We start from the raw sequence: 27,109 nt of genomic DNA, 5'->3' as shown, positions 1-27,109 counted from the left end.
TAAATATTATAAGAAGAAAAAACTGGAGGAAATTAAGTTTTTAATAGTCTTTTTTTCCTTCTGGGTGGTGAAAAATACTAGAAGATAATACACTTTTATATATTACCCAAATTATTAATATAATAATATATTAATATATATTATTTTATATATTATAAATATACTAATACAAGTCTCTAATCACTTTAGTAAAAAATATTTTTAATGAAAACTGAGAATAAGGAAGAAGGTAAGAGAGTGACTCCAGCTGACAAGTCTCATCCTGATCATCATAGTAGAGTCGGGCATGTATGAAAATACTGAGTATGTGCACAGGGACTTTACCCACAACCTAATATGCCCTGCCTATAGAAGATACTCAGTGAGGACCTTATAATATCCCTTTGGTTACCTGCTTCATTGCACCTGGGTGAAGCTCTCTCTTGAAGCAATTCTTTTCTCTAGTCAACAACATTTGGGAACAAGGCACGCACCTTGGCAGAGTGAAAAGAAAGACGAGCAAGCCACAGCTGTTATCTAGTAAACAAGACCAAGCCGATCCTATCGATAAGTAGATATCGGCAACTTGTGCTCAGAAGTCATGTGCAAATTTGGTCTCAGTGCAAGCTTACCAAGAAAGATTTCAGGAATGTCGAGGATTGGAGCTATGAACAACAGACAGAGTTTCAGGAGGCAGAGAGGGATGCAGCAATCCAGTCAAGTGAGGGTTTGGGGGTTAAGGCAAGAGAAGTAATTTGACTTGAAGGTAAGCTGTCTGCCAGAGAAACAGTGGGAGGGGTTCAGTTGGGCCTGGGCCATATCATCAAGGCAGAGGTTGGGGGCAATCAGAACAGCCAGATGAGAGAGGAGCATCTGGGCATGGAGGTAGCAATGACGACCATCTCAACCACTGCATGGCTGCAAGGGGGCAGAAACAAGGGCTTCCACTGGGTGGGAGTGGAAAGGCAGGCAGAGATACCAGGCACTGCCAGTTACCTGATTCAGGGGAAATGGAGGGAACAACCTTCAGGGTTAGTCCCTGAGTGAGTGACTAGAGGAGGAAAGAGATGAAGGAGTCAAGATGGCAGCAGGCATGAGGCAAATGACAAGATCATCACCAGAAAATCCAAGAAGATGCAGCAGCCCTCAGAAGGCAACATGCTGCTCTGCAGAATATAGACTGGTGCAATTCCAGACTGGCTGACCGGGATACAGTCCTGTTCATTTTCTCCTCCCTGGGCAGTTCCATGCCTGAGCTTCCCCAGACAGTGGAGCTAAGAAAGAAGATTACACTGTCCCTCCCATTTTAATATCATCCCCAACAGAATCTATTATATGTGGATAATCTAATCATCCTGCCCCATGTTGTTCCCAATACACACAGGACACATTACAGAGCCTGTGGCCCTCTGCAAAAAGTGCCTATTCTCTGACTGGTCAATATCAAAACCTTCCCATCCTATTGATGAAAGTTTCTCCTGTATATTATATAGATCTATAAACAATTGCCTAGTTACCTAGTGATGCAAAATGTCCTTAAGCTACTTTATATTGTCAATTAATATATTGAATATCATAAACCAACATGCAATATGTGACTTTTAAATTATTTACTCCATATATGTTTTCATTAAGGAAGAGCATTTTTATTAGCATATTTATGATACCATCTCAAAACTTAATATGGCTTAATTCTATTAATAAAAACTAATTTAAAAGTCATTATCTTTTTTAATTACAGCTTTTGATTTAGTTCTTTCCTGCTCTGCAAATAAGGTGGCAATAGCTGTTATTCTGTTGGTCCATAGCTAACTATATTCTTTTTACTGCTATCATAAATTACTTGGTGGGGAAGTTGTTTAAAACCAACAGCCACAGAGCTCCTGATGTGACCCCATACTTGGCCACAGCTCAGTTTGTCATCTGCTCTGTGCAGATATTTAGCCTCAAGTAAAGCTATTAGGTAATTCTGTGTTGTGATCACAATCTTCAGCTCATGTTAAAAGCAATTCAAAGTAGAAAGTCAGCAGCCTAACCTACAGTGCCCCAGGTGATCTCAGCAGCCTCTTCTTGGGCCTGATACTAGGCTCATTACTATTCCTGGTCCTTTTAGGTCCCAGAGAATATGAGATGCCTTCTGTTGATATGAAGTTCCTAGTTGCTCAGTTTCTCAACTGTGTGTTCATCATTCAGGTTCTATAGATTCAAGGCTGCCAGGTCTGGAACACCAGAGGCCATCAGGTTCTTGACCTTGGCATTGACAGGAAGGCGAATATAACAGTAGAGGTTTGCCGGAAAAGAAAGCATAATAGGAAATACAGGAGGTCTGTGGCTCACCCCCAAAAGAGCATGCCCAGACCTTGGTGGTTAATCAGCATGTTGCCATAGTCACAAAATATTTTCCATTACAGGAAAAGGCAGCTTGTTTTAAGAGTTAAGCCAGAGTACATCAATTATAGAAAAACTGAACTTTGATCCAGCTCTAGTTTCCAGCTAGGGAAGGTGTTGAGCCAGAAAAGAAAAGAAGAAACAAAACAAAATGCATTGGCCAGAGGTGAGCCAATTATGCAGCTCCAAGGAAACAGCTGAGTGTTTCCCTCACACTGTTGCATATGGAAAGTTCGAAGAAATCAGCTTGTGGCACTGCTACAGCTCCTTTCAAGAACAAACCTTAAACTGGTCTGTACCTTAAAGGAAGTTGGTCCAAGCAATGATAGAGCAGGAAGGGCAAGTGACCTTGAGCAGTCAAATCATTTCTAATTCATCATATGCTTATTCATTTTAAAATGAAGGTTCTTTTATTTGCTTCTATGCTCTTTGCTAAGAGAACTGCACATAGTTTAAATGATATTGGAGTTTGACTCTGACTTGGATGAGTGTTCAGGTAGCAGATGAAGGCAAAGAGGGCATATCACACGTACACATATAACCATAAAATTGTTGACTGGAACTGAGAAGGCTCATGAAAACACCACACTATTCAAATACATTCACTCACTAAAGAGCTAAAGAGCTTTTGCTAAAGAGCTTTTCTGTATCTTTATATCACTCACTATACAACTCCATAACGATTTGCATCATATTTATTTTCTTTGCCCTTCTCCCTTCCCTAGAATATGAGCTCTACCAGGTCAGAAAGAGAAGATTCCAAATTCATTTCCATATTCTCAATGGCTTGCACATTGCTCTGCATTGAGGATATGAATAGATCCCTCAGTGTCTGATTGAATGGAGAGATGAAAGAATGAAGAAATTAAAGAAGGAACACCAACCCAAGAGCATACAGTCGTTGCTGTCCTGTGTGCCTAGGTCTCTCAATTTAGATCTACCCTTCAGCATTTGAAAGAGACTTTCCAGGTGAAATCTCTTGAGTCCTAAATTTCCATTCACATCTGGCCTTTGTTCCTACTTTTAGCAAAATATGACACCAAGGTCTTTTGAACGGTCACCTTGACTTTGCTATTGATTCTTCGATTATCTCTCAATGGGAGTCCCTGTGTGTCAACCGCTCTCCATACACAAAGTATGTTAGCTCTATAATGGCACTGGCCTTGCCTTATTGACCACTGTAGCCCAAGGTCCCCCATATCATAGTCACCACCCAAAATATTTGTCAAGTGAGAAAAAGAATTAGAGATTTCCTCACCTACTGCCGTGCCATCCAGTCTTCCATACTGCTGTGATGAAAAGCTATACATTTACTGCATTAAGACTGAAAATGGTTCCCTAGTGCTCAGCAAAAGGAAACCCTGGAGTCTGAGAATATGTTAATAACATTGGGGGTGGTTCTCCCACCTCTGTCATTCTGTTCTTGGAATGCAGTGACAGCAGTGGACCTGTCTTCTTCATGAGGATGTCCGAGGAAGAAAAGGCCTTTTCTCTAGTCCTGCACACACATCTGCTTGTGAACGTGCGCGCACGCACACACGCACACAGACTATACCCACTTAAAGCAGCAATATTTCCACTTAGAAATAATTGATGACAAACTTACAAAGAGAAAGAATGCCCTTGGAACTCTGGATCCTGTAAAGGGAACATTAATAGTGCTGTAAATTTCGGGAAGAGAAATCACATAATTTTAATGAATGTTTCTCATAAAATAATGGAATAAAGATGTCCTCTTCATAATAGAAGTACAAGTTCTGACAAAAAATACCCTTTTTTTCCACTTACCTTTAATCAAGCTACCCTGGGAAGATGAAAGAATAAAGAGAATGAGCTTGAACTTGAAAAGAGATAAGATTTATACCCAAGTAATTGGCCTGATCCATTCATCGTCGCTTTTCCTTTTGCATTTGCTTTTAGTTAGGGTTTGGAAAAAGAAATTAAACTTAGTAAAACTATAATAATTATATCAAAAATGCATTCAGTCTCAGTTTTTAAGGTTTTGAGACTTAAATTTAAACCTCTTAAGATTTATAAATATTTCCTCTCGGCACAGAGTGGATTCCTGTGTCCTAGGGAAAGACATTGCCAAAAATAAAGAGCAAGGCTGATAGGTCTTCACTCATTACTAAGCAGACAACAATGTGAAAAGCTGACCGTGAAGATATTGGCCACGCAGCCGTTAAAATTCCTTTGACTTGCTTGATTCATTCAAGCTTAAATGCTAAAAAGAGGAAGACACTGACAGGCCATCCTCTGGGACACTCTGAATCCAGAATCCAGCTTTGTCAGTTATTTCAAGTGGATATAAATGCAGATTCTGACCAATCTTTTCCACCCCCAGAGGTCAAGAGAGCAGCTGAACTTCTAAAAATTCATCACTAAGTTCCCGGTGAAACTTTTTATTGACCTTTAAAGCTGATGTGAAACTCCAAAGAACAAATTTACCTTGTAGAGTTTTCCCACCCCACACTCCACCTGCCACACAGACACAACAGGACCACTTAGTTCACCTGGGATATAATCAAAAGCCTTTGATATTCATTTCAGTTATTAAAATGTAGCTCCCAAAATAATATTTCTGAGTTAAGAATTTTCTTGTCAAGGGATATAGGTAATAAAAATAACATCTTACTCTACATTTGTATAATGCTTCTAAGTATTTCTTAAAAGAGAACTTTTTGAAGGCAAGGGCTGTCGTAAACATTAACAGTTACAAAAATTGAGTCCCAGAGAGATTAAGTGGTTTTCCCAAAGTCTCATACCTTAAGCAAGCAATAGACAATATACTTAAACCCATCTTCTGACCTCCCAGAGATGATGCTCTTTCCCCAGCATTGTGCCCTGTTAGCCTGGTTGACAAGATTTACTCAGCTTGCTTCAAGGATGTCGGTACATCCCAGAACATTAAATATATTGATGTATTGATAAAGCCCTGAGTCTTGGGGATCTGGCATATGTGTCAGATGGCTGCATTTGGCATCTCCAGATACCCTCAGTTCTGTTAATTCTGATCTGGCTAAAGCTGACTCTTCTGGACTTCAGGCAATTTCACTCAGTCCGAGGCCTTCAGAAGGCCTCCAGGGAACTGGGTCTTTTTTGGTCAACCAATAACAATAGCACTTATTTCATTTTCCATTTTATTTTGTTGACGATGTGCCAGATACTCGAGCTAATTGATGCCTTAAGTTATTGGGCTCATTTATACCTCAAGACTCATAGAGGTGGGCACTATAATCACTTCCATTTTACTAAGAAGAAAACCATCACTTAGGGAGTTTTGGGTGACCTGCTCCATGAGGGAACGTGATCAGGTCAGACATCTGTACAATTTGACTCCACAGCCCAAATTTTAAACCCTGTATGACAACAACCCAGGAATTCCACACCTTCCTGATCAGCCTGTAACTCCCCAGAAATGCCCCCAAATTCAACCACATTCTAAGCCATTACAGAGACTACTGTCCTACAAGCAGTAACCAACCCCCATTGGCTCAGGCCTGTCATGTTTGCCAGAATTGAAAAGAGCTGCCATTTCAGCATTTTAAAGCTATCACATTGTTTCTCTGTGGGTAATTGATTAAATATGTAAGGATAGCCAAAGAACATTCTCTTCCATCATTGGGAACTAGTACAAAGGCTTTATGATTCCGGTTCTTTGGGGTCAACAGCCAAACACTTCAAAGACCTTCTTATACTAACAGGGGAAGAAAGAAAGCAAATTACTGAGATCAGAAGAAGCAATTCAGGGCCCCTGTCTTCTATGCTCACAGATACTTTGAGTATCCATTCTAATGAAATCATCCTTAGACCTTTGAAAATAGCAAGTGGTAAAGGGAACAGACCCCTGCTTAGGCCTTCCTTTTCAATAGGCTTCAGGTACAGGTGTGTGGTCTGGGAAGGCACCTCACAGCGGCTCCATTCCCTCCTCCGCTTCCCCCAGATAGCAACCTCACTTGTAGGTTAGGATTTTGTGGGTTTTGGAGTAGTGGGGGGAGCAGGAAAGCTTATTTAAATAAGACCCCTTAAATGAACTACTCAGAGGGAAAGCAAGCCATGGTAGGTTCTGACCTCCGCCATTTGCCATTTGCAGTGCTGACTTCCTAGGCAGTTAAGAGCCTTAATTAGCAAGCTGACTGGAGGCTACAAAGCTCCCAGCCTCAAGAATTTCCTATTAAGTCTCTTAGTTAATGCCATCTATCTTGAAAGCATTCTTCCTATGTTGTGTGATCTAAGTCATCCTCCCCCAGGGAACCCTTCTGCTTCAGCAGAAGAAGCTTTCACCATCCTCCTGCCCTAAGCCAATGTCCTGCGCGGATCTAGCGTCCCTGGGTGGATTTTTCTTTCCACGGTGGCTCACACAGAGGCACACAGCTTCAAATGAGAAGCAGATGTGGACTATGATACTAAAATAGGAGTCAAGTTACATTTCTATTTTCACCACCTGATCATTCAAAAAGTGGCTAACAGAGGCATGAAATGCTACACAGGAGGACAATCATCTTTCGCCCAGAAGCTGACTGTCCCCCACCTTGTGTACAATGGCAGCAACAGGCATATACTGACTGAGGCTCCTTGAGAACTGTCTAGTAGCCTTGGGTGGACAGGTTACTAAAAGACCTCTCAGAGGACTGACACTTCCCAAATCCGCCTATCAGCAGTGGAGTCTCATTCTCTGCAAGTCACCAATCATTCCTGAGTCTAATCATGAAGCAGAGAATAATGGAAAAGTAAGCCTAAAGAGCATTTAGACTTCTCAGGTGAGAAGGATGATTGACTCCTATTACCTGTTATTAAGTGCTGTGGCCATAGCTGTTGCTAAGGCAGCAGGCCTTCACCCTGCCTGCACACGGGAATGGCCTGCCATGCTCTGTAAAGTAGGGATAAGGGCTCCACTGGATGGGTGAATGGGTCCTAGTGTAGCTCTAAGGGATTCCCCAATGCACCAGGGCTGAGACCCACAGCTCTGCGTCTGGTACCAGTGCAGGCTGAGAAGGATCCTCTTATTCCCAGATCTAGAGCCACCTTTTTCCTCCTCCTCCTCCTCCTCCTCCTCCTCCTCCTCCTCCGCCTCCTCCGCCTCCTCCTCCTCCTCCTCCTCCTCCTCCTCCTTCTTCTCCTTCTCCTCCTCTCCTTCTCCTCCTTCTCCTTCTTCTTTTTTTTTTTTATACCAAGGATTGAACTCAAGGACACTCAACCACTGAGCCACATTCCCAGCCCTAATAGGGGAAGAAAGAAAGCAAATTACTGTCCTGAGATCAGAAGAAGCAATTCAGGGCCCCTGTCTTCTATACTCACAGATACTTTGAGTGTCCATTCTAATGAAATCATCCATAGACCTTTGAAAATAGCGTGTGGTAAAGGGAACAGACCCCTGCTTAGGACCTTCCTTTTCAATAGGCTTCAGGTGCAGGTGTGTGGTCTGGGAAGGAGCCTCACAGGGTTTGTAAATTTTGTATTTTATTTAGAGAGAGGGAATCACTGAATTACTTAGCACCTCACTTTTGCTGAGGCTGGCTTTGAACTCGCGATCCTCCTGCCTCAGCCTCCCCAGCTGCTGGGATTACAGGCATACACCACCACCACGCCTGGCGAGGAGCCACCCTTTGTACCCCTGTGGACTGACCTTGCTAAACCAGGAAAACGTGATGGGGGCTGGAGAGCGAGAGGCTGTGATACGGCTGAAAGCCACCAGGGGCGCTCTACCTTCCTCTGGCCTCAGACTCCTCTCATTTCCTGCTCTAAGCAGATATGCCTTAAACGCCTGCTTAAGTAGTACAAGGTGATCCAAAGGACGTCGTTATCCTCTCAGCACTTTCCTTTGGAAAATACACATAAAAATAGTCCCCATCCACAAGCACCAGAGGGGTACCACAAGATGTCTCTACACTGCTCTGGCAAGAGCAGTCCATTTGCTCGAATTATTATTGCTGATAATGACTTTCCTGTTCAAGTCTAGCGGCTGTATGAGAACAGTTGCATGCGTGCTAGAAGCTGCCCTCTGAATGACTCTACCCACACATTAATGTGAGGATTAATCTCTCAACCTGCAGAATGCTATTAGCAGGTCGCTATGGGGTTCATCTCTCAAAACCACATACTTAGAAGGCAGGTTTCAGGTGGCAGCTATGCGGTCTGGCCCCACCGCTGAGGGTAAGGCAGAAGAAGAATTAGCAGCTGCTTAATTACTCATCGGCTGGGGCCGACAGACTTCAAGACTGAGGCTGAAGGAAGGAAGTCTATTGCCCTGGAAGAACCCGCCCCATTTTTCAAGCAATTTCTCCAGTTCATTTGTTTGCAGCACCTTTAAATTCCTCTGGCATAATCACCTTACCCTTTGTCAACACAAAGTGATTGTTTAAACGACTCAGTCAGATCATGCCACAGGCGACTATTTCCATTTATTATGATTTATTGCCTGTTTAGCACCAAAGTGCCAGGCACATTCAACAGAAGACCAGAGTTGAAAATGGTTTTTCTTTCTGCTCTGGAGGCCCACAGAATAACAACTACCTGCTCAAAGTGAAGGAAAGATTATCCACGCTGATGAGGATCAGTGACTAAGGACATCTTGGGAAGGAGGTTTAATTTTCCAGATGAGAAACAAGAAGACTTTTTTCAATGCTATTGGTCCTCCTATTGATCTAGGGCCCTGGAAAAGTAAGTTGATTAAAGAGAGGGAATTCCTGGTTTTTTTCACCAGGTCAGGAAGAGATTTGTCATGGATAAAGGGAAGATAGCCAATCCCCTTGAAGGCAGGAATCTGGTACTGTCTGTCTTTGGTCCCCTGCAGCAAGCCCACACTGGCATTTTTAAGCACCAAATAAACACTTATTTAATTGATAACTCAAGCTTGAGAGATCATATCTCTTACTTTTTCTATCACAAATCACATCTACAACTTATAAAATGGAGATTTTTGTTTGTTTCATTTTTTAACTCAGCTTTTCAGAAGAGACCACATCTTTCTAATCCTTCTGATTGTTCCTGCAAATGAGAGGAAGAGCTAGGGCCTTGCCCAAGTGTCAGAACCAACTGAAAAACATCTCAGGAACATGTTCTAGACAAGGCTCCAAGTTGTTCTTTATGACAATAGTCAATTCACTAACCTACTTTTTAAAAAATTCTAAAATGAATATTAAATACCAAGTAGAATAATTTGTAAAAGTTAAGAAACACCAGACCTTCTCTCCAGTCACAACTGAGAGTCAAGAGATGGTTTCTGTCCATCCTGAGTGAGATTCTGAATGGCTTCATGGTGTTAACACTGCCAGTTACACAGCAGGAGTTATGCTTAGTTAAATGCCCACTAACTGAAGCAACAGACTCTCTTTTAGATTTAGTTACAAAAATTGGCCAGTGACGCACTGAATTTCTCATTCTTCGTGGAACTATCACTCACTTCATCACCCTTGGCTCCCTGGCCAAAGCTATTCTGTCTTTCCTCAACTTCAGTTAAACTGCCTCCTACAGTTCACAAAAATGATTTCCAAGGCTACATTGTGAATCTTTTAAAATACAACTAGCTTCTCAAACTTCAGTAGCTATGTGAATTCCTGGGGAAGCTTGCTAAAATGCAGATTGACTCAGTGGGTCCAGATGAGGTTGGGGAGGCTGAAATTCTGCAGATCCATTGAGCTCCAGGGTAATGCCAGTCCAGGGGCGACCTTGAGAATTAAGATTTTAGAAATGCATATAAATTGTTGTTATAGCATGCATAATAATCTTTAAATTATTTGCATTTAACAATACAGTACTCTAATAAAATTTAACTAAAGAGTTTTTATAACATCAAGGTTATCTTATATGGGTAAGTATACAGATACATATCCTGAGATATACACACATATTCAAATAGGACAGGTCTTTCCGTATTTCTCTAAATTATTAAGCTTAGCTGTTGTTCCATTTCCAAGAAAGGAGAATAAGCACTCTCTGATTCATTTATTCTTGATTCAGTTAACATTTATTGAACACTTAGTAAGTGCCACCATGTTAGGCTGAATTACAGCAGTGGGCAGGGACTAAAGTCCCAGCACTGAACAAGACACATTGTGGTCCCTTGAAGATAGAAATCTATATTCTAGTAAAGGGAGACACGTTTACCAAAAAAAAAAAAAAAAAGTAAACACATAAATTATAACCAATGCTGCGAAAGAAACAAAGAGGGAAACAAAACAGGGGTGGAAATAAAGCCACTTTGGATAAAGTGGGAAGAGGGCTTCTCTGAGGAGCTGACACCAAAGGTCCAGACTCTATACTAAGAGTCCACACATGCAGTCAGGCGGTGTGTTTCCAAATGTGCACACAGCCCAGGAACCAATTCCTACTTCTTCAGAGAAGGCACTGAACACCAAAAGGGGACCTCTCCACGGCAGGCCATCCACACAACCCCTGTGCCCTCAGCTACCATTGTCACTACCTGTCGGCTACTACTCAGGTACCTTTCCCAAGCCATCCCATGGCTCTCTGCCTGTCTACAGCCCTCATTTGAGGTGCTGATACATTAGGGTCTTGGTACATGTTCACACACAAATCGGTAAAAATTCAAGGCCCTCATAAATTATCATCTGCAAAGACAGTCAGATAGTTTCTGATATTTCTTTCCAGTTCAATTTTATTGCTGAAGAAATGGCTCCATAAACAATCTTATCTTTGGCTAAAATGAGATTAAACCTGCTTGAAATAGGCCACTATATATGAGTCCTAAAATCTACAGAAAATGATGCCAGTCACTTTTTTTCTAGGAAGACCTGGGACTGTCTGCAGAAATAAAAATTCATAGGCAGGTTTTATTAGACCCTAGCCAAAAGTCTCCTTTTTAAGGTCAGGCAAACTCATCACTTCTCCCACCCCCACTGCCCTTGACCTACCTGGCTCCAGGCCATTTCTGTCTTCAGCTAGTCTCTAATGTAGTCCAACCCTGGATCCTGTCATTTCCCTCTCTTCCCACCTGTATTCATCCCATCCCATAGACCCCAATCCCAACCTTGAGAACTGTGAGCTGAACACAGATGCTGGCTCCAAATAGTGTTACCTTTTGTCCTTTGTTACCAAAGCAGGGAAGATACAGGGGCTTTCACAACCCCATGGGAAGGCGGTAAAGTTTTCCTATATCATCATCAGGAAAGGAAAGAGGCAAAAACCAGTAGCTTGCAGCTGGAATGAAGGACACAGCCGCCTCTGGGCCCTAAGTTTAGAATCCCCAGCTAGGCCATGCACAGCCAGGGCCTCCACCTGCCGAAGGGCTTGTTTGCAGCAGCCCCTGCTTTCCTTTATGATAGTACCTTGTGTGGATGCTGTGTTGGCCGTGGTTCCTGCACAGGTGGGTTATCAAGCTGGCAGATCTACCAGAATCTCCAACTGTTCATCTGTCCCTAGAGCCATTGCTGTGCTCATAGCATCTTCTGCAGGATATTGAGGAAAAAAGTGACAGACTCACACCTCTCCTTTTGCTTTTTATGAAAACTTTAAACAAAAGTTACCCAATGACTACAGAGGGTCAAAGGGACAATCCCTGGATGAGCCACTCAACTTTTATGAGCCTCTGTTTCCTCCTCTGTGTAATGAAGATAAAAAGACCTCATAGGTTTGCTGTGAAATTTAAATGACAGGATGCATGCAGAGCACTTGGCATGAAGAATAAATGCCCACTGAATGTCAGTTGGTTTTTACCATGATCATTTGTTTTTACAAGTGCTTACTATGTGCCAAAAATGTGTTTGATGCTCATTTAACTTTATAAAAGTGTGCATAATTTTAATTTTCATGAAAGATCTCTAAGGTAGATATTTTATCAGTCTCAGAGAAGTAATTTCCCCAAAACCACACAAGTGTTAATAATAATTCTAAGATCTAGATCTACACTGCCTCAACTCTAGATTTCAAGTCTCTTCTGTGTCTGTGGTATTCATGAATACTGATATTACAAAACAAGCTGTTAAGATGGAATCCACTCAGTAGCTGATCTACCTCAGGCTGCTATTAGCAAGAACTTGGATGACCTAACTTAAAACCCAAGCACGCACACAGCCCAATACCTGATTTTTTTTAAATGCTTTGAATTGTGAGACTTCATAGTCATATCTACTACAATGAATTCTTACTGGTTTTAAAGCAAAATTTAATCAACACAGATATACTGGGCAAGATTTTTGGTAGGCACTACTGACAATACAAGGAAGATTTAAAACACAGTTTCTATCTTCAATGAACTTATAATTTAATGGCAAAAGAAAGACATAAAAGGTGAATAAACACATGAATCAAGACAAAAACTGAAGTTTTTTAAAAAAAAAAAAGAACCCATGATGAGATGTCAAAAAAGAGGATGTATTTCAGGATTCAGAATGGGCTGAAGAGGGGAAGCTAGTGGCAAGACAGCGAACCAGGATGATGCCCTAATTATCTAAGGTTAAAGTCATGAGGGTCAAGGTCAGCCTTGGAACAGTGAGGTGAAGCCCATGGACATTCTGAAATAAATGCAGAGGGAATTTAATGAAAGACTAAAGAGATTAAGCGAAAGGAGGATGTTAACGAAGGTTTCAAAATGTCCTCACTGGGGAGATCTGAACCTGCTTGTCCTCCAATCTATATTCCCAGTCTCAGTCATAGACACCAACATCCTGTCACACAAGCTGAACTCCTGAGAACCACTCGGGACCCCTCACTCACCCTCCCCCACCTTCACACATCTAATCCTGTTGTTCTTCCTTCTGCACACCTTCTGCAACTGATCTTTCCTGTCTTGTCCCTGTTTCTTCTCATCTCTCCCCTGCACAGCAGAGCAGCCTGCAGCTGTGACTCCTGCCCCAGTGTCATATCCCCATCTTTGTCCCCCACTCTTTCCTCCATGCCAGTGACATAACACATGTCTTTGAAGACCAAGCTTCAAATCTTCCAGTGATTCTCCAACACCTACACAATAGACCCACTAGTCCTGTGTGTGTCCTACAATCAAGAAAACTCTCTGTGACTTCATTTCCTGTCACTCCACACCTCATCTTATCCGTCCATGACCCCCTATTCAGAGTCCCTTCATATTCCGTGCACAGAGCTTGAACAAATGAATGAGTGAAGGTATGAATGTAGGCAAGTCAAGACTGCATAGCTGTTGTGAAAAATAATGACACATTTCTTAAAATAATGAAAAGCTTAATTTGGGAATATAAAAATGAGATATTTGGTTTTATCTCTTTTGAAAGCAGGCAAGATCTGGACATGCTCCAAAATAGAAGAACCACTTGAAAGAAAGGCTAATTATTAAAGAAATAGGAGATGATTTTCCTGCTAATAATAAAATTATAATCAACCTAGTCCTCACTTGAAGTTATTTCCTCAGTGAGACCTCCCTGAATTCCTAAATGAGATTAGCTCCCCAATAAATACTTCTGTGGCTACCTTTTTTTTTAATTTTATTTTTTGATAGATGAGATTTGATATCATTTGTTCTATGTCTCCCTCCTGGAGTAAGCTCCGTAAGAGCAAGGACTTCTCTTCTTTTATGCCGAATTCCCAACCCTTAAATAGTGCCTGGGACAGAGTAGATATTCAATATTAATTAACCACAAGATTAATAGTATTTCTCTACCCTAAGAGTTATTATCCTTCTGCTTGCCAACACCAATAAAGTAAAAGGAAATTCCATTTGTTGATAAAAGCATCTAAAACAAAACAAGGCTCTGACTGAAGCAACACACATTAAGTAAGTTCTAATTTAAGTATAATTTACTTGTCAATAAGAGTAAATTAACTTACCTGTTTAGATAAAAAGGACGGATCACCCTTATCACTCTCCTGCTTGAAAGCCTCCTGGTGTCCCCATTGTCTTCAGAGAGAAGTTCTCACTCCTTAGTGACAACCTGCCTCCCAAGACTCCTTTGCCATCACTACCAAGTGCCCCTCCCCATTTCCACATCAAACCCGCCCCCCCCCGCCCCCAACGCCCTGGACCTCTGCACTTGCTGACTCCACTTTCTGGAATACTCTTCCCTACTCTGCATTAGTGGAACTGTCAATCTCCCTCCAAACACAAACTAAAACTTCCTGAAGTCCTATTCACAAAACAATCTCTTCTCTTCCTGTCTACTCCGCAGGCACTCTGGCTGACCCCCATAAATCCAGAGATCCAAAGTAGCACAGTCTGATTTCCTTGAAGGCACTAATTGTGTCTTGTTCATCTTTACCTCTCTAGTGCCTTGCACAAGCCTGTGTAAAAACCAGTACACTTTCTAGTGAATGAGTATAAAAGAAATCCCTGGGCTCTCTTTCCTCGTACCCCATATGCAATCCATCAGTGGGTCAAATTCAGCCTGTCTTCAAAAACACCTCCTGCATCCAACCTCTTCTCACCACCCTGCTCCAAGTCCAAGCACTATCATTTCTTGCCCAAACTACCACAAAAGTCTCTTGACTGACTGGGCTTTGGGATTCCACCTACAGTCCATTCCGTACACAGCAGCTTGTTGGTCTTTCTGCTAAGAACCATCTAGTGGTTTCTGTCACACTCAGAACACAATTCAAACTCCTTATAAAAGCCCCAGGTGGTCTCATGCTTCCCCTCTTCTGCTTTTGGTAGCCTCCCTCTGCCAACCCCTGTCTCGTTAAGGTCTTTCTACCTAGAGTGTTCATGGTTCAAGTGACCAACCACCTGCTCCTCCTTCGGGTCCCTGCCAAGCACCCCATAGTTCATCTCCTAAACGTTATCTTTCCTCATTACACTGACTCACGCCACAGTTTCTCTTGTTACCTATTTCAGCCTCTTCCACTATGACAGTAAGGCCCATGAAGACAGAAATAGTGCTTGTTTCATAGTGCAAAGACAAAAAGTAGATGCTCAATTTGTTGAATATTAAAAAAAAGAAAATGAATAGAGCAGCTAGGTACTGGACCAACAGAAGAGGCGGGGGCAGTAGAGGACAAAGAGAAGAAAGACAAAATATAAAGCTAGGTACAGAACAGAATTGGGATATCACCTATGATACACCATGTGGGCTTTACCCTAGAAGTGAATTAATGTTATGTCTGAGTCCTGTCTGTGAGTGATTTACAGAGGAGATGAGAGGCTCCTGAGGAAGACTGTGATTAAGTAACTCCTGAAGCTGGCGCCTAGAGCATCCTCTGAGGGCTGGAGTGTAGCTCAGTGGTGGAGTGCTTGTCCTGCATGCCTGAGGTTCAGTCCCAGCCCTGTGTGAATATCCTCTGAGTAACTGACTTTCATTTCTTCCATCTTTAGCAAGATGTGGCTATCATCCGTTTCCATCATTTTTCCCAGGAGATAGGTACCTCTGACTGATGATTCTCATCCCTTAGTTAGGCTCTCTGCCACATCAGACAAGGCTGTATTTCTGTGATGAAGAGCATGATTCTAGAAAAGCTTTAAGATTAAAGGTGCCCTCTATAGATTAAAGTAAAACCTCTTTAATTCAGATTATTCTAACTCTGTGAACTCAGAATTCATTATCGGTTTCATTGGGCTGAGGCTTATCTTGGTCCAATGGTGAGGAACGCAGAGGGAGGCTACCAAGCAAAGTAGTGATGGGCACATTATTTGCAAAAGGTGTAACCAATTTAAAAAGACTTCTTCAGCCATGCTTAAAAACATTTTATCAGCACCATTAATTTTCTCCCATTTTTTTAAATCAAAGTTTAATTTATATACAGTAAAATCAAAATATAGAACAGACCCTAACCTATTAGCATTCTCTCATTCTCTGTTGTGGTTAAACCCCCTCCCACACCCAGCTTCTGGAAACCACTAGTTAGTTTTCTGTTCCTTTCATTTGCCTACTTGAGACTGTCATATAGATGGAATCACTAGAACGTCACCTTTTGAATCAGGCTTCCTTCACTAGCATAATGTATCTGAGATTCATTGCCGTTGCTGAGTGCATGTCATTTGTTTCATTTCGGAGCTGAGTACTATTGCACTCAGAGTGTTTATCCACTTGGCAGTAGATAGACATTTCAGGGGTTTCCAGTTAGGAGTGATAATAAAGTCACTATGAAACTTCACATACAGGTTTTTGTTTGAGGATAAACTTTGATCTTACTCAGGAAGGCAACACAGAGTGGCATGGCTGGGTTGGTTGGAAACTAAATGTTTTAACTTTTTAAGAAACTGCCAGACTGTTTTGTAAAGAAGCTGTTCATTTCCAACAGCTACTGTGAGAGGTTTAGTTGCTCCATATTCTTGCCAGTTATTTTCATTCGTGCTATTATTGCTGTTTAATTTAGCCATCATAGGAAGCCTGTAGTGACTTCACCCCATAGTTTTAATTTTCATTTTTCTACTAATGAAATTAATAAGAACATCTTTTTATGTGCTTATTCACCAGCAGTATATCATTTTGGTAAAGTATCCCTTCAAATCTTTTGCCCATTTAAAAATTTGAACTGAAACAACTTCATAGCTGGTGCATGTATAAACATATAAATATACACAATAAATATACCTTACTTTGTCTGACAAAGAAGTAGAGCAGGAGTTATTCCATGTTATGGATGAGAAATTGAGGCTGAAAATGTTTGTCCAACTTGCCTACATTCACACCAAGTGGGAGAATTAAATAGAAGCCTCCCAGTTCACACTCTCTCCACAAGAGACAAGTAGGACAGATCTCAACCCCGTAGGGGCTGTGAACTGACAAGAAGGGGCTGCACAGGACTGAGTGACTGAGTGGCCCCTCACCCAATGAAGCTTGTCATTGCTGGCTGTGGGAACACATTGTGTGAGCACATTTGCTACTGCCTGCACCCCCCCACCACCAGTCCAACTCCCAGCTACTAACACTTAGAAAATAATCTCTTAAGCAAATCTCCCCTGACTTCCTCCTTTTCTACCACCTAAGTAGAAATTTCTGCATTTGAACAAACTTTGAGAGATAACCCTTCTTCATGCAGTGGTTTTAAAACTGGGGCTGGCAAGGGATAGGGAGGGAGAATGAATGCAAGAAGCTTAGGTTCAAACCCCCACCACCACCACTACCACCACCAGTCAAAGCAGCATCATTTTTTATCTGATTTTACATATTGGCTTATCACTGACAAATTTATTTGAAAAAGAAGGTGTGTTGATTTCCGAAAGTTTGAAAACCACTACTTTGGAGCCTTTCTTTAATTTGAGGGTAAGAAGGCCTCCAAGCCCCCTTCAAACACTTAAATCATCCTTATAATAAATTAACCAGCAAATTTCTTATATATCCTACAATGCAAATATTTTACTAATTTGAACTGATCCCTAGACAACCCCACATCCCCAGACCAATTGAAATCACTAAGAGTTTCCTAACCTGTGCTAAGACACACCTCTGAGGTTGCTAAAACTTGCCACAGGATATTGATTCCCCTTAGCCCTGAGGGCACTGAGGAAGGGTTGTCTTCAGAACCTGCTCTTTTTAAGTGAATTCCAGTGTTTATCTATGAATTTTCCTTTCCTGTTCGTGAACTGATGTGAAAAAGTTGGAAAGCCTTGGATTAGAATCCTAGTGATCTGGGCATAGACTCTGGAATTAGATAATCAGTTATCCTGATTCACACTTACTGGTTAAATGGTCTTGTCAAATTGCCTTAGTTTCCTAATCTGTGAAATGAGGATAATAGCACCTTGGTTCTTAGAACTGTTGTGAGACGTACAAGGTAATATACATGATACCACACACAGCACAGTACTAGTACACTTGAAGCACTCAGGAAATAGTCCATTAATGGCCCAATCTAACTCTGAGACTGACCTCTTCAGCCACAGATGAGCTAAAACATGCCACATATTTCACAACACTCCTTAAATTATGCTTTCAGAATGAGGGTAAATGTGAAGCTTCAATAAGCAAATATGGTCACTATTTTTAAAGTTATTAATGTTTGTAACATCTCATTTACATCTCTCTGGTAATAAAGGTGAAACATATACATGTTTAAAGACCATTAACAATGTCTCCAGACTAGAAACAACACTTCAAAAAGAGCAGAAACATAGGAAAATAGTTAATTTCCAAAATATTTTAGATGCACATTTTTCTTGTTTATATTTTATTACAAAAAGCAATCACTTTAGTGATGGTTGAACAGACCCAAAAGCCTCATTATGGTTTGGACACAATCCTTTAACAGGTTTTTCTATTGAATACCAAATGACTTCACATTACTGTCCTTTGATCTACCTTAATCATTTATGTATTTACTAATAATATTTCAAATTAGAAAAAAAAATAGACTCCAATACATAATTATTCACTAACCCCAGTCAACAGTAGGTTTCAGCAGGAAAAGTTTATATAGTAAGAAGTAACACCAAATTCATGGATCTCTTTGCAGAATAATTTTACTTATTTAGCAGGAAAAGTACATGTGTCTCAAACTGATTCCGTGTTTCCAATATCTAATAGGAGTATTTTCAACTCAATCCTGGTTCAAGGAGTGACTTTGAGAGAAATATTTTTAAAATATAAGATATTATCCCTGCCCATAAAAATTTCTAATCTTAAATGTTTTTTGATTCATGCTCATATTTCCAGCTTTTTCACAAATCAGTACTTGACTATAGTGATGGTCCTTCTGTGTCTAAGGTTCAAACACAAAGGGCTTTTCAGAGTCTCCATTAGAAATAACAATAGATCTGCTTCTGACCATCACCATAGATGGAAGGTTCTGTTGCATCACCCCAGAAGAAGATATGAGCCCCCATTTCTCAGTTGGAATAGCAAAAGCAAGGCTATTCTGGTGACAGTGCTCCCACTAAGTTTGTTGAGCATCATCCAATTCAGAAGGCCATTCAACGGCCCTGCCAGCTAAGTGGTCTTGAGCACATTACCGGAGCCCTGTGTCTCAGCAGCCTTCTCGGTAAAGCCTGTCAGTTTGCATGTTTTAATGTGAGTTAATACATTTCAAGGGCTTAGAAGAGTGTCAGGCCCTGGCAAGTGCCTCATTCATATTGGTATCACTATCGTAGTACTAATAGCAATGAATTATTATCTTCCTGAGCATCCCACTCCAAAATGCACATATTTGGTTCGTCCTGGGTTCAAGCCCTGTACCAAAAGGAGGAAAGCAATATAGGAATTTTTATTCAGGGATTGGAGGACAATCCAGCCAACTGGAAGCCCTGAGTCTATTGATGAAGTATAGGGCAGATAACAGGCCCTCTTTCCCCTGCCACAGTCTCTGGCTCCCTCTAAGGGTTTCTGCCTTATTCAGCACAGGATCAAAATAACTCTCCCTTGATTTGAGTTATGCTTTCCTCCTCTGTACATTTTTTCCCCCCAGAGATTACAACCATCTGGAAAAACCAATACTATAGATACTTATTTACTGCAACAAGCAGTATATTCCTAGCAGGTCAGCTTTCTGGTTACTGTCACTTGGGTTATATTTTAAAAACTAAACAAGCTGTTGAATCATAGTTCCTGTATATCAGGATTTCTATCTCAGCATATGAAGTAAAAGGAGTACATTTTCCTTTTCAATATTTCTGGGCTCCTGCAAGATAATTTAAGAGATCATACATCTTTTAACTCAAAAATAATTGTGTGTGCATAATCTGTGTGTATTTATACCAAGAACATATACTTCTGTATTAATCAGTCTGTGTTCTAGGACAGCCACAATCTTGGTAGAAATGGTATTAGTAAGGGCAAGAAGCTTGCTCCTCATTTAGGAGAAGGATTTGCTTCTCTCACAATGGAACATACGGTATTTAAGGTCCATCTTACCCATGGGGTGGTAAGAATATTCCTTAGCATTTTGGGTAAATAATCCTCAGGGATGAAGCTCCTTTAAGCAAAGCCATTACATCCTTACAGTTGATGAGACTAACAAGGGAAAAAAAATCACCAGTGGAAATTCAGGGGATTCATTGGAAATAGAGGCTCTCTACTTCTGGCTTCCTCCTTCCACACTTCCCCCAACATTCAGTCATCTCCCCTCCCATTTCAAATATGCATTACCATTTCACAACCATCCTCCCCTCTCAAGAATGATAAAAGTCACAGACACAACTCTGCTTTTGACACACTATAATTTAAATAAAAATTGTTTGCCCTGAAGTGTTTCCTCAAGTAGGCATTTGGTTTCAGGTCTGCCAATTCCATTTGGGGAGTAGATTTATTCACTCATCAAATATTCATCAAGCACTTATTTTTGTGTCAAGCACTATCCTGGTTATTAAGCACACCATGATAAACAAGACCAATGTGGTCATTGCCCTCAGGAAGTCTATAACTGGCATTTGAAACTGATGTTAATCAAATAAACAAACAACTGCACAATTACGAGCTATGTTTAGGAGGAAATAAAGACAGGATGCCGTTGAGGAGGATAGCGTACCTTCCACAGATTGGAGTTCTCTAGGGTGACATTCAAGAGTCCAAAGATGAAAGAAACCCACCACACGAGTAGTTGGAAAGAGAGGTTTCCATAGCAGAGGACACAACAGAGACATCCCTGAAAAGAACATAAAACAGTGTGGTGGAGGATAGGGCATGAATGGAGATGGAGGTGGGAAGGAGACACAAGCTAAATCATGTAGGCTTCTGTAGGCTATGTGAATAATTTTGGGTTTTAATCCAAGAGCAGTGGGAATCTACTGAAAGTCTTAAGCAAGGAATGGCATAATCTACCTTATGTCTCAGAGATTGTGTCAGATGCTATAGGGAGACTCACTGCAGAAGGACAAGGGTGGAAGGAAGGAAAAGAGGAGTTACTGTGGTAGCCCATGTGAGAAAGGACAGCTTGGCAGGCCAACCCCTGGAGTGGGTTAACTACACAGGTTGTCCTGTGGAGGACACGTGGTTCATAGTACATTGCACTGCTCTTTTCTGAACAGTACTGAACTTCAGTTTTGAAATTTTTGTCTTTACCAATCTCCTCGAGGGTTTATGAAAGATATCCATAGCCTTCTTTTATGTGTGATAGTCTTGAGCATCCTACCCTGGTCTCATCCTTCCACAGAATGCCCTGTAGCTTGAACTACAGTGGTGAAAATTTAGGCGAACATAAGTTAATAAAATCCACTATGTTTGAAGATAATACTAATAAGATTTGTAGGTATATTATACAGGTGAGGTAAAGGAGAGCAAGGAATTGAGGATAATGCCAAGTGGTGACTGTACCACTTACTGAGATGAGGAAATGAGGGAGAATGAAGAACAGGCTTGGAGAAGAAATATTTCTATTTTGGATTTGTCACAATAAAGATGTCAATCAGGTAGAGCCATCAGGAAGCTGGATGGAAACACCAGCATAGAGCTGGTAGCATAAAGCTCAGCAGAAACATTTGGTAGTACCGTTGTATAAAAGCTACACAAATAGATGAGAACCCTTCAGATGATCTGTGGAAGAAAAAAATTAGCCAAGATCAAATCCTAAGGAGGTCCGGGAAAAGAAGAAGAGACGGGAAAGTGAGAAAGAATTACCAGAAAGGTCAGATGAAGAGCAGGAGAATGGAGTCTCACGAAAGCAAAGGGTCTAGTTTGGTTCTAGAAGTATTGATTGTGTGAAAATGTGGCAAGTGAAAGGATGAATACAGAGAGGCATCTTTTGGGTTTGACAACAAGAAGTTTCACTGTTGTGGGTGGAAGAGGACAGGCTGAGTAGCCAGTTTGGAATGAAAAGCTTTTTCCTTCTGGTTTCAGCCAGTGTACCTGAGGACATTGTTTGGATGAGGGAGCTGCAGAAATCCCAGCAGGCCAGATGTGTCAGTTGCTTTCTTTCTAGAATGCATCTCTGTGATTTCTAATTTTAATTAGGACATTTCAGACAGGAAAGACTATAGAGCACATCATGTTTGATCACTACTTTGTAAATGAGCATGATCACATGCTTTAGCCAGTGCCCAAATTCAAGAAAGAAAGAAAAGAAGAAGGGACAGGAGAAAGAAAGAAGGGAATAAAGAAAGCAAAAACATTGCCCAAAGGAATCAGAACTAAATGTAATTCTTCTGTCTATAGTGTGTCAAGATTTCATGAAAACTAGAATTTGAAATGTTAGAGAAGTCTCTTCCTATCCACACTTCATGTCACCTTGAGGTAGGGATAGGGCCAGTTGGGTAAAGAGACTGCCTGCCTCTTGGTGCTTTATGGAGCTTTGCAGGTTCATGTCTGTAAGGACACCACATGTTTAGAGAGGAAATAGTTAGAATTGAACTGGAGAGTTCCTTTGCACAAAAATGGAAAATACGAAACCATACCTACATGTCCACTTTGAAATCATTTTTACTTTATGATAGAATGATAAAATTTTAATTTCTGATTAATATTCTTAATAGGAATTTCTGATTAATATTCTTAACATTTAATGATCTATAAACAAACTCTAGGGAAATCTTTTTATAATAAGAGAAAGCCCTTTGTATTTGTAAATGGAGAATCATTTAAGGAAGGCAAGAATAGAAGGAAAGAGAAGAGAGCCTCCTTTTATCTCAGAAGTAATCTGAGGCCATCTGATGGCCATTTACATGTGTGGTTCAACATTTTTCATATTCCTGGACAACAACTCTCCAGTTCAATACCAGACACATGGTAGGTAAGATGTTCTGGAATAAAAGCTAGGTATTCTGTTCAGTGATGGTACTTAGCTACTGTTGGTTAGCAGTGGCCACTGAGCATGTTCATTTCACAAGTTTGGATCCTATTTGCAAGGTAACAACTTGGGACAGTTTTCTCAGTAAGTGAAAAGAGTAAAGAAGCCCAAATTTTACTCCTGGGTGGCCTATTTTGTAATCTTGGTCAAGTTACTTAACCTCTCTCTGCTTCAATTCCTCCTTCAGGAAATGGTGTGAATAATGTCAGCCTTCTCCCTGTGTCTCAGAAGTAATTTAAGGCCAGCTAATTGACTCTACCATATGTGATGTAATGGTAGGGAAAAGAGCTATTACAATGTGAAATATCATTACTCTGGTTCAAGTCAGAGTCTACCCTTGCACACACTATCCTTTAGCTAGGCCTCTGAAGTCTACTTTTAACTACCCCACCCTTGGTACCAGGAATTGAACCTAGGGGTGCTTTACCATGAACCACAGCCCCATTCCATTTTATTTTTTGAGACAGGGTCTTGCTAAGTTGCTTATGTCCTCACTAAGTTGCTGAAGCTAGACTTGAATTTGTGATCCTCCTGCTTCAGGATCCTGAGCCACTTGGATTACAGGGGTGTGCCACCATACCTGGCCCACTTTTAACTCTTTAAAGCAAAATCTTCCTATGTGGGTGAAGTTACCACTATCATTGATTTTGAACTCTACTGCAGCCCAAAGGACCTAGTCCCCTTTTTATTGAACATTTTTGCATTGGTTGCAGATTATTCTTTGAGATAACCAGGAATATCTGAAGTATAGCAAAACCACTTCTGGGAATCATAGCACATGGGAATAACTGACCTATTGCACTTATCCAAAACCTCACCTCCAAATCTGCTACCAAGGCAGCTTCCACAGGAGCCCAAACCCTAAGTGGGCAGCCACTGTAGCACAGAGGAAAAATATGGCTCAACTATGTGAAAATAGTCATCATAACCCTCCAGTTGCAAGTATTTCTCATATCCATGAGGTTGGACATTTTAGCCCCATCTTATAAAGGAAGAAATTGAGGCTCAGAGGGATCCAGTGGTTGGCCCAAAATCACATTATTGGTAAATAAATGCCAGAGTTATGATTAGATTCCAGGTCTTCTGATGCTTTCTTAAGATTTTTTACTTAGCATGTTTAAATGATAATGGACATCAATCTATGGAAAGAAGGAAGATAACACTGTGCCTAAAATATTCAAATTGCACATCAAAAGAGAGAGGTTTTTTTAATAACTGATTTGATATTCTAAGGGTAGCCAGAATTATTGGAAAAATCAGCCCCACTGCCCTCCTCCTCTGCTCATCTCTTTATGGGTCAATATCAAAGGTACCATATAAGAAGCTTCAACTTAAACACTTGACTTTCACAGACTGTATATGCATGGAACTTGCATCATATACACTGAGACTGGTGTGTGGGGCTGAATCTTCCAGCTAGTAAGGGATGCTCACCAGCCACCTAGAATTCAATTATGAATGTGGTTTTTTTTTTTTTTTTTGGTTCCCCACCCATGACCCTATATCAATTCCTCAGAGAAAAAATTACAGTTTAGAATGGTATTACAAAGATTGAGGATTTCCAAAGTCAGGAGACATATTTGTCACAAATATCAAGGTTTCACTGCATTGAATTGTCCTGCTTCAATTTTGCTTTAGTGGGCAGAAACTCAAGGATAATGTTGTTCCTCATGGTAGTAACTAACTCATCTTGGATTTCTAACACATCTGTCCTTCTACTTGGCTTCTGACCAGTGGTTGCTTTAAAAAAAAAAAAAGTCACTTTTCATTTTTATCATTCTGCTTTATATGTGTCTTGATGTTGTAAATTGTCTTAAATCCTTTTTGGAAATGGTTTACATCCTAAATAAATGCTGAAACTAGGCTTCCTAGAAAGAACCATTTATTATTTAGTCTGGAGGCATTCCATGTTAGAACTACAAAAAGAATTAAGGACAATGGTGTTTTTTAAAGGCAAAATGACAGTGAGAGTTTTTAGGTGAATTTATTCAAATTCTGAGATTATCTGGCAGTAGCTAAGGATTATGCTTTGAGTGACACCTAATGGTTGAGAAAGTCACTCTCCCCAACCACTTCAAACTACCCAGAACATTTTTTTCCTTAAACCTTGGCTGTCTTCTTCAGAACTGCCTTGGTAATAGTTAAAAATAGGGAGAGATGTAGGCCTCTTACTGCTGGGATCTCCCAGCCTGGTCCCTGGGCAATCCATCCAGAGTGATTCCAATGTTTACTTGAGTTTGAGAACCATTGATTCAAGAGCTGCCAAGTCAATGTGCCCAAAGCACTGTCAGGCCTGATGGCACCTCAAGAAGTTAGAGGGCCCAGGAGAAGGGTAGACCTCCCTGGTCTACCAAAGAGCACGGGCAGAGTAAGAGAAAGCACAAAATCCCCCTGGGCGCGGGGCAAAATCCTCCTGGCAGTAAGGGTGGGGGTAGCCTGGGGCCTTGAAAGCAGTCCCCCGGGGCTGCCTGCCTTTGTCCCCGGGTGGTCTCGGGAGTGTCGGACCTGCGCTGCGGACGGCCTAACGCCTCTTCTCCGTGTCCACAGACGAACCCAACTCCTGGAGTTCTCCCGCTGCCGCCTCCCCAGGTCTGCCGGAAGTAGGCGTCTCCCTCGAAGACATCCTCTCTCCATTCTCTCCATCGCATCCAGCCCCACCCTCCGACCCTTCCCACCAGATAAGCCCAGACCCGACTTGGGATATCAAAAGGGAACACGACGTTAGGAAACCAAAGGAGCTTTCAGCCGGCGGCCAGAAGAAGCAGCGCCTCGGGGAGCAGAGAGAGCGCTCGGCGAGTCCGCAGAGGGCCGCGCGGCCGAGGCTCGAGGAGGCGCCCGGCGGCCAGGGGCGGCCCGAGGCCGGCAGGCCCGCCTCGGAGGCCAGGGCGCCCGGGCTCGCGGCGGCGGACGCGGCGGACGCGGCGAGGGCCGGCGGGAAGGAGGGTCCCCGCGCCGGGCCGGGCCCCGAGCTCGGCCGGCGCGATGGCCTCGGGGCTGCGCTCACGGGCCGGGGCGGCGGGGAGCGGCCGGGCGCGCGGGAGGCTGAAGGCAGGGCGGGCGCGCGCGCGGGTCCCCGGCAAGGCCCGCGGCCCCCAGGGGGCGCCCCAGCGCGCAAGGCGGCCGTGGCGCCGGGGCCCTGGAAGGTGCCGGGCTCCGACAAGCTGCCCGGCGTGCTCAAGCCCGGCGCCTCGGCCGCCAGCAGATGAGGCCAATGCCCACCACGCGCCCTGGCACAGGCCGTTCTTCTTAGGTTCCGTTTCATGGCGTTTTAATTTATTTTCACTGTCACACGCATAGATCCGCGAGGCACCAAGGCCTGGGAGCATCGATGTGAGGTCCCACACGTCCAGCGAGCATGGGCTGCACGGCGTCCACACGCAGACCCAAACTGAACCTAAAGCCCCCGGTTCCACGGTGGGGGCTTTGGCAGCTATGGAAGAACCAAAATAAAGTGAAGAACATCACAGAGAGACGGTGCAGTGTAGCTTTAGTTTAAAAAAAAAATAAGAAAGAAAGAAAAAAAATTCCCCCCACTGCATGAAGGATTTGGATGTCATCCAAACTTTATATCAAGAAACCGGACAAGTTAAGAGCAATCACAAACTGGAATATCGCCTTAAAAATCAAACTGCACGGAGCAAGCTGAAACTGAGACAAGATTATATCTTTTAATTGATCTAAAGCGTTGTAAATAAATTGTTCTTGACATATCTAGTCAGGGGTTAAAGGGTTTCTTTTGAAACATTCGGAACTGTTCGCCCATGACATGTTTCCATGGCTCACCCTTGGCATCCATCACCAGTATTAGCGCTGTTCCCTGCATACAGCAGGATGTTAGAAATATAGTGAATTCATTGGTGTGATGCCATTTTTACTGCCATTTCTGTGATCAAATCATATTTCTGTACATTTTCAGTGGTAGGAAAAAAAGTTTAAAAATTGTATCCTAGGAAACAGTTTGCCATAAGTCAGAGTTTTGCTGTTTAGCTCATAGATCTTAATTGATTTTCCTCTAAAATATGACTTTTAGAATTGAAAGACCACAATTTGTTTAATCAAGATTGGCAACGCTGCAGTTCCTTTATGAAAAGGCTTTCCTGTTGTCCCAGACTAGCAAAGATAGTTTCTTTGTCAACACAGTTGTATTTCTCTTATTTTATTGTCTTGT

The 27,109-nt window shown here is 41.9% G+C and overlaps 1 protein-coding gene across 2 annotated transcripts in view; it reads left to right on the top strand.

Annotated features, from left to right (window-relative positions):
- Magi2 (membrane associated guanylate kinase, WW and PDZ domain containing 2) overlaps positions 1-26,328 on the top strand; it is a 1,291,542-nt gene extending 1,265,214 nt beyond the window's left edge. For both annotated transcript variants that reach the window (XM_026384953.2, XM_026384952.2), the window contains one exon: positions 25,489-26,328. In XM_026384953.2, the coding sequence (XP_026240738.1) occupies positions 25,489-26,147 (659 nt within the window). In that variant the 3' untranslated portion in view covers positions 26,148-26,328. The remainder of the gene's footprint in view (positions 1-25,488) is intronic.
- Positions 26,329-27,109: the final 781 nt, after the last annotated feature.

This window comes from Urocitellus parryii, chromosome 3, assembly GCF_045843805.1.
Source record: "Urocitellus parryii isolate mUroPar1 chromosome 3, mUroPar1.hap1, whole genome shotgun sequence".
Lineage (NCBI taxonomy): Eukaryota > Metazoa > Chordata > Mammalia > Rodentia > Sciuridae > Urocitellus > Urocitellus parryii.
The sequence above is the reverse complement of the archived record's forward strand: the minus strand, read 5'-3'. Positions and strand labels throughout refer to the sequence as shown.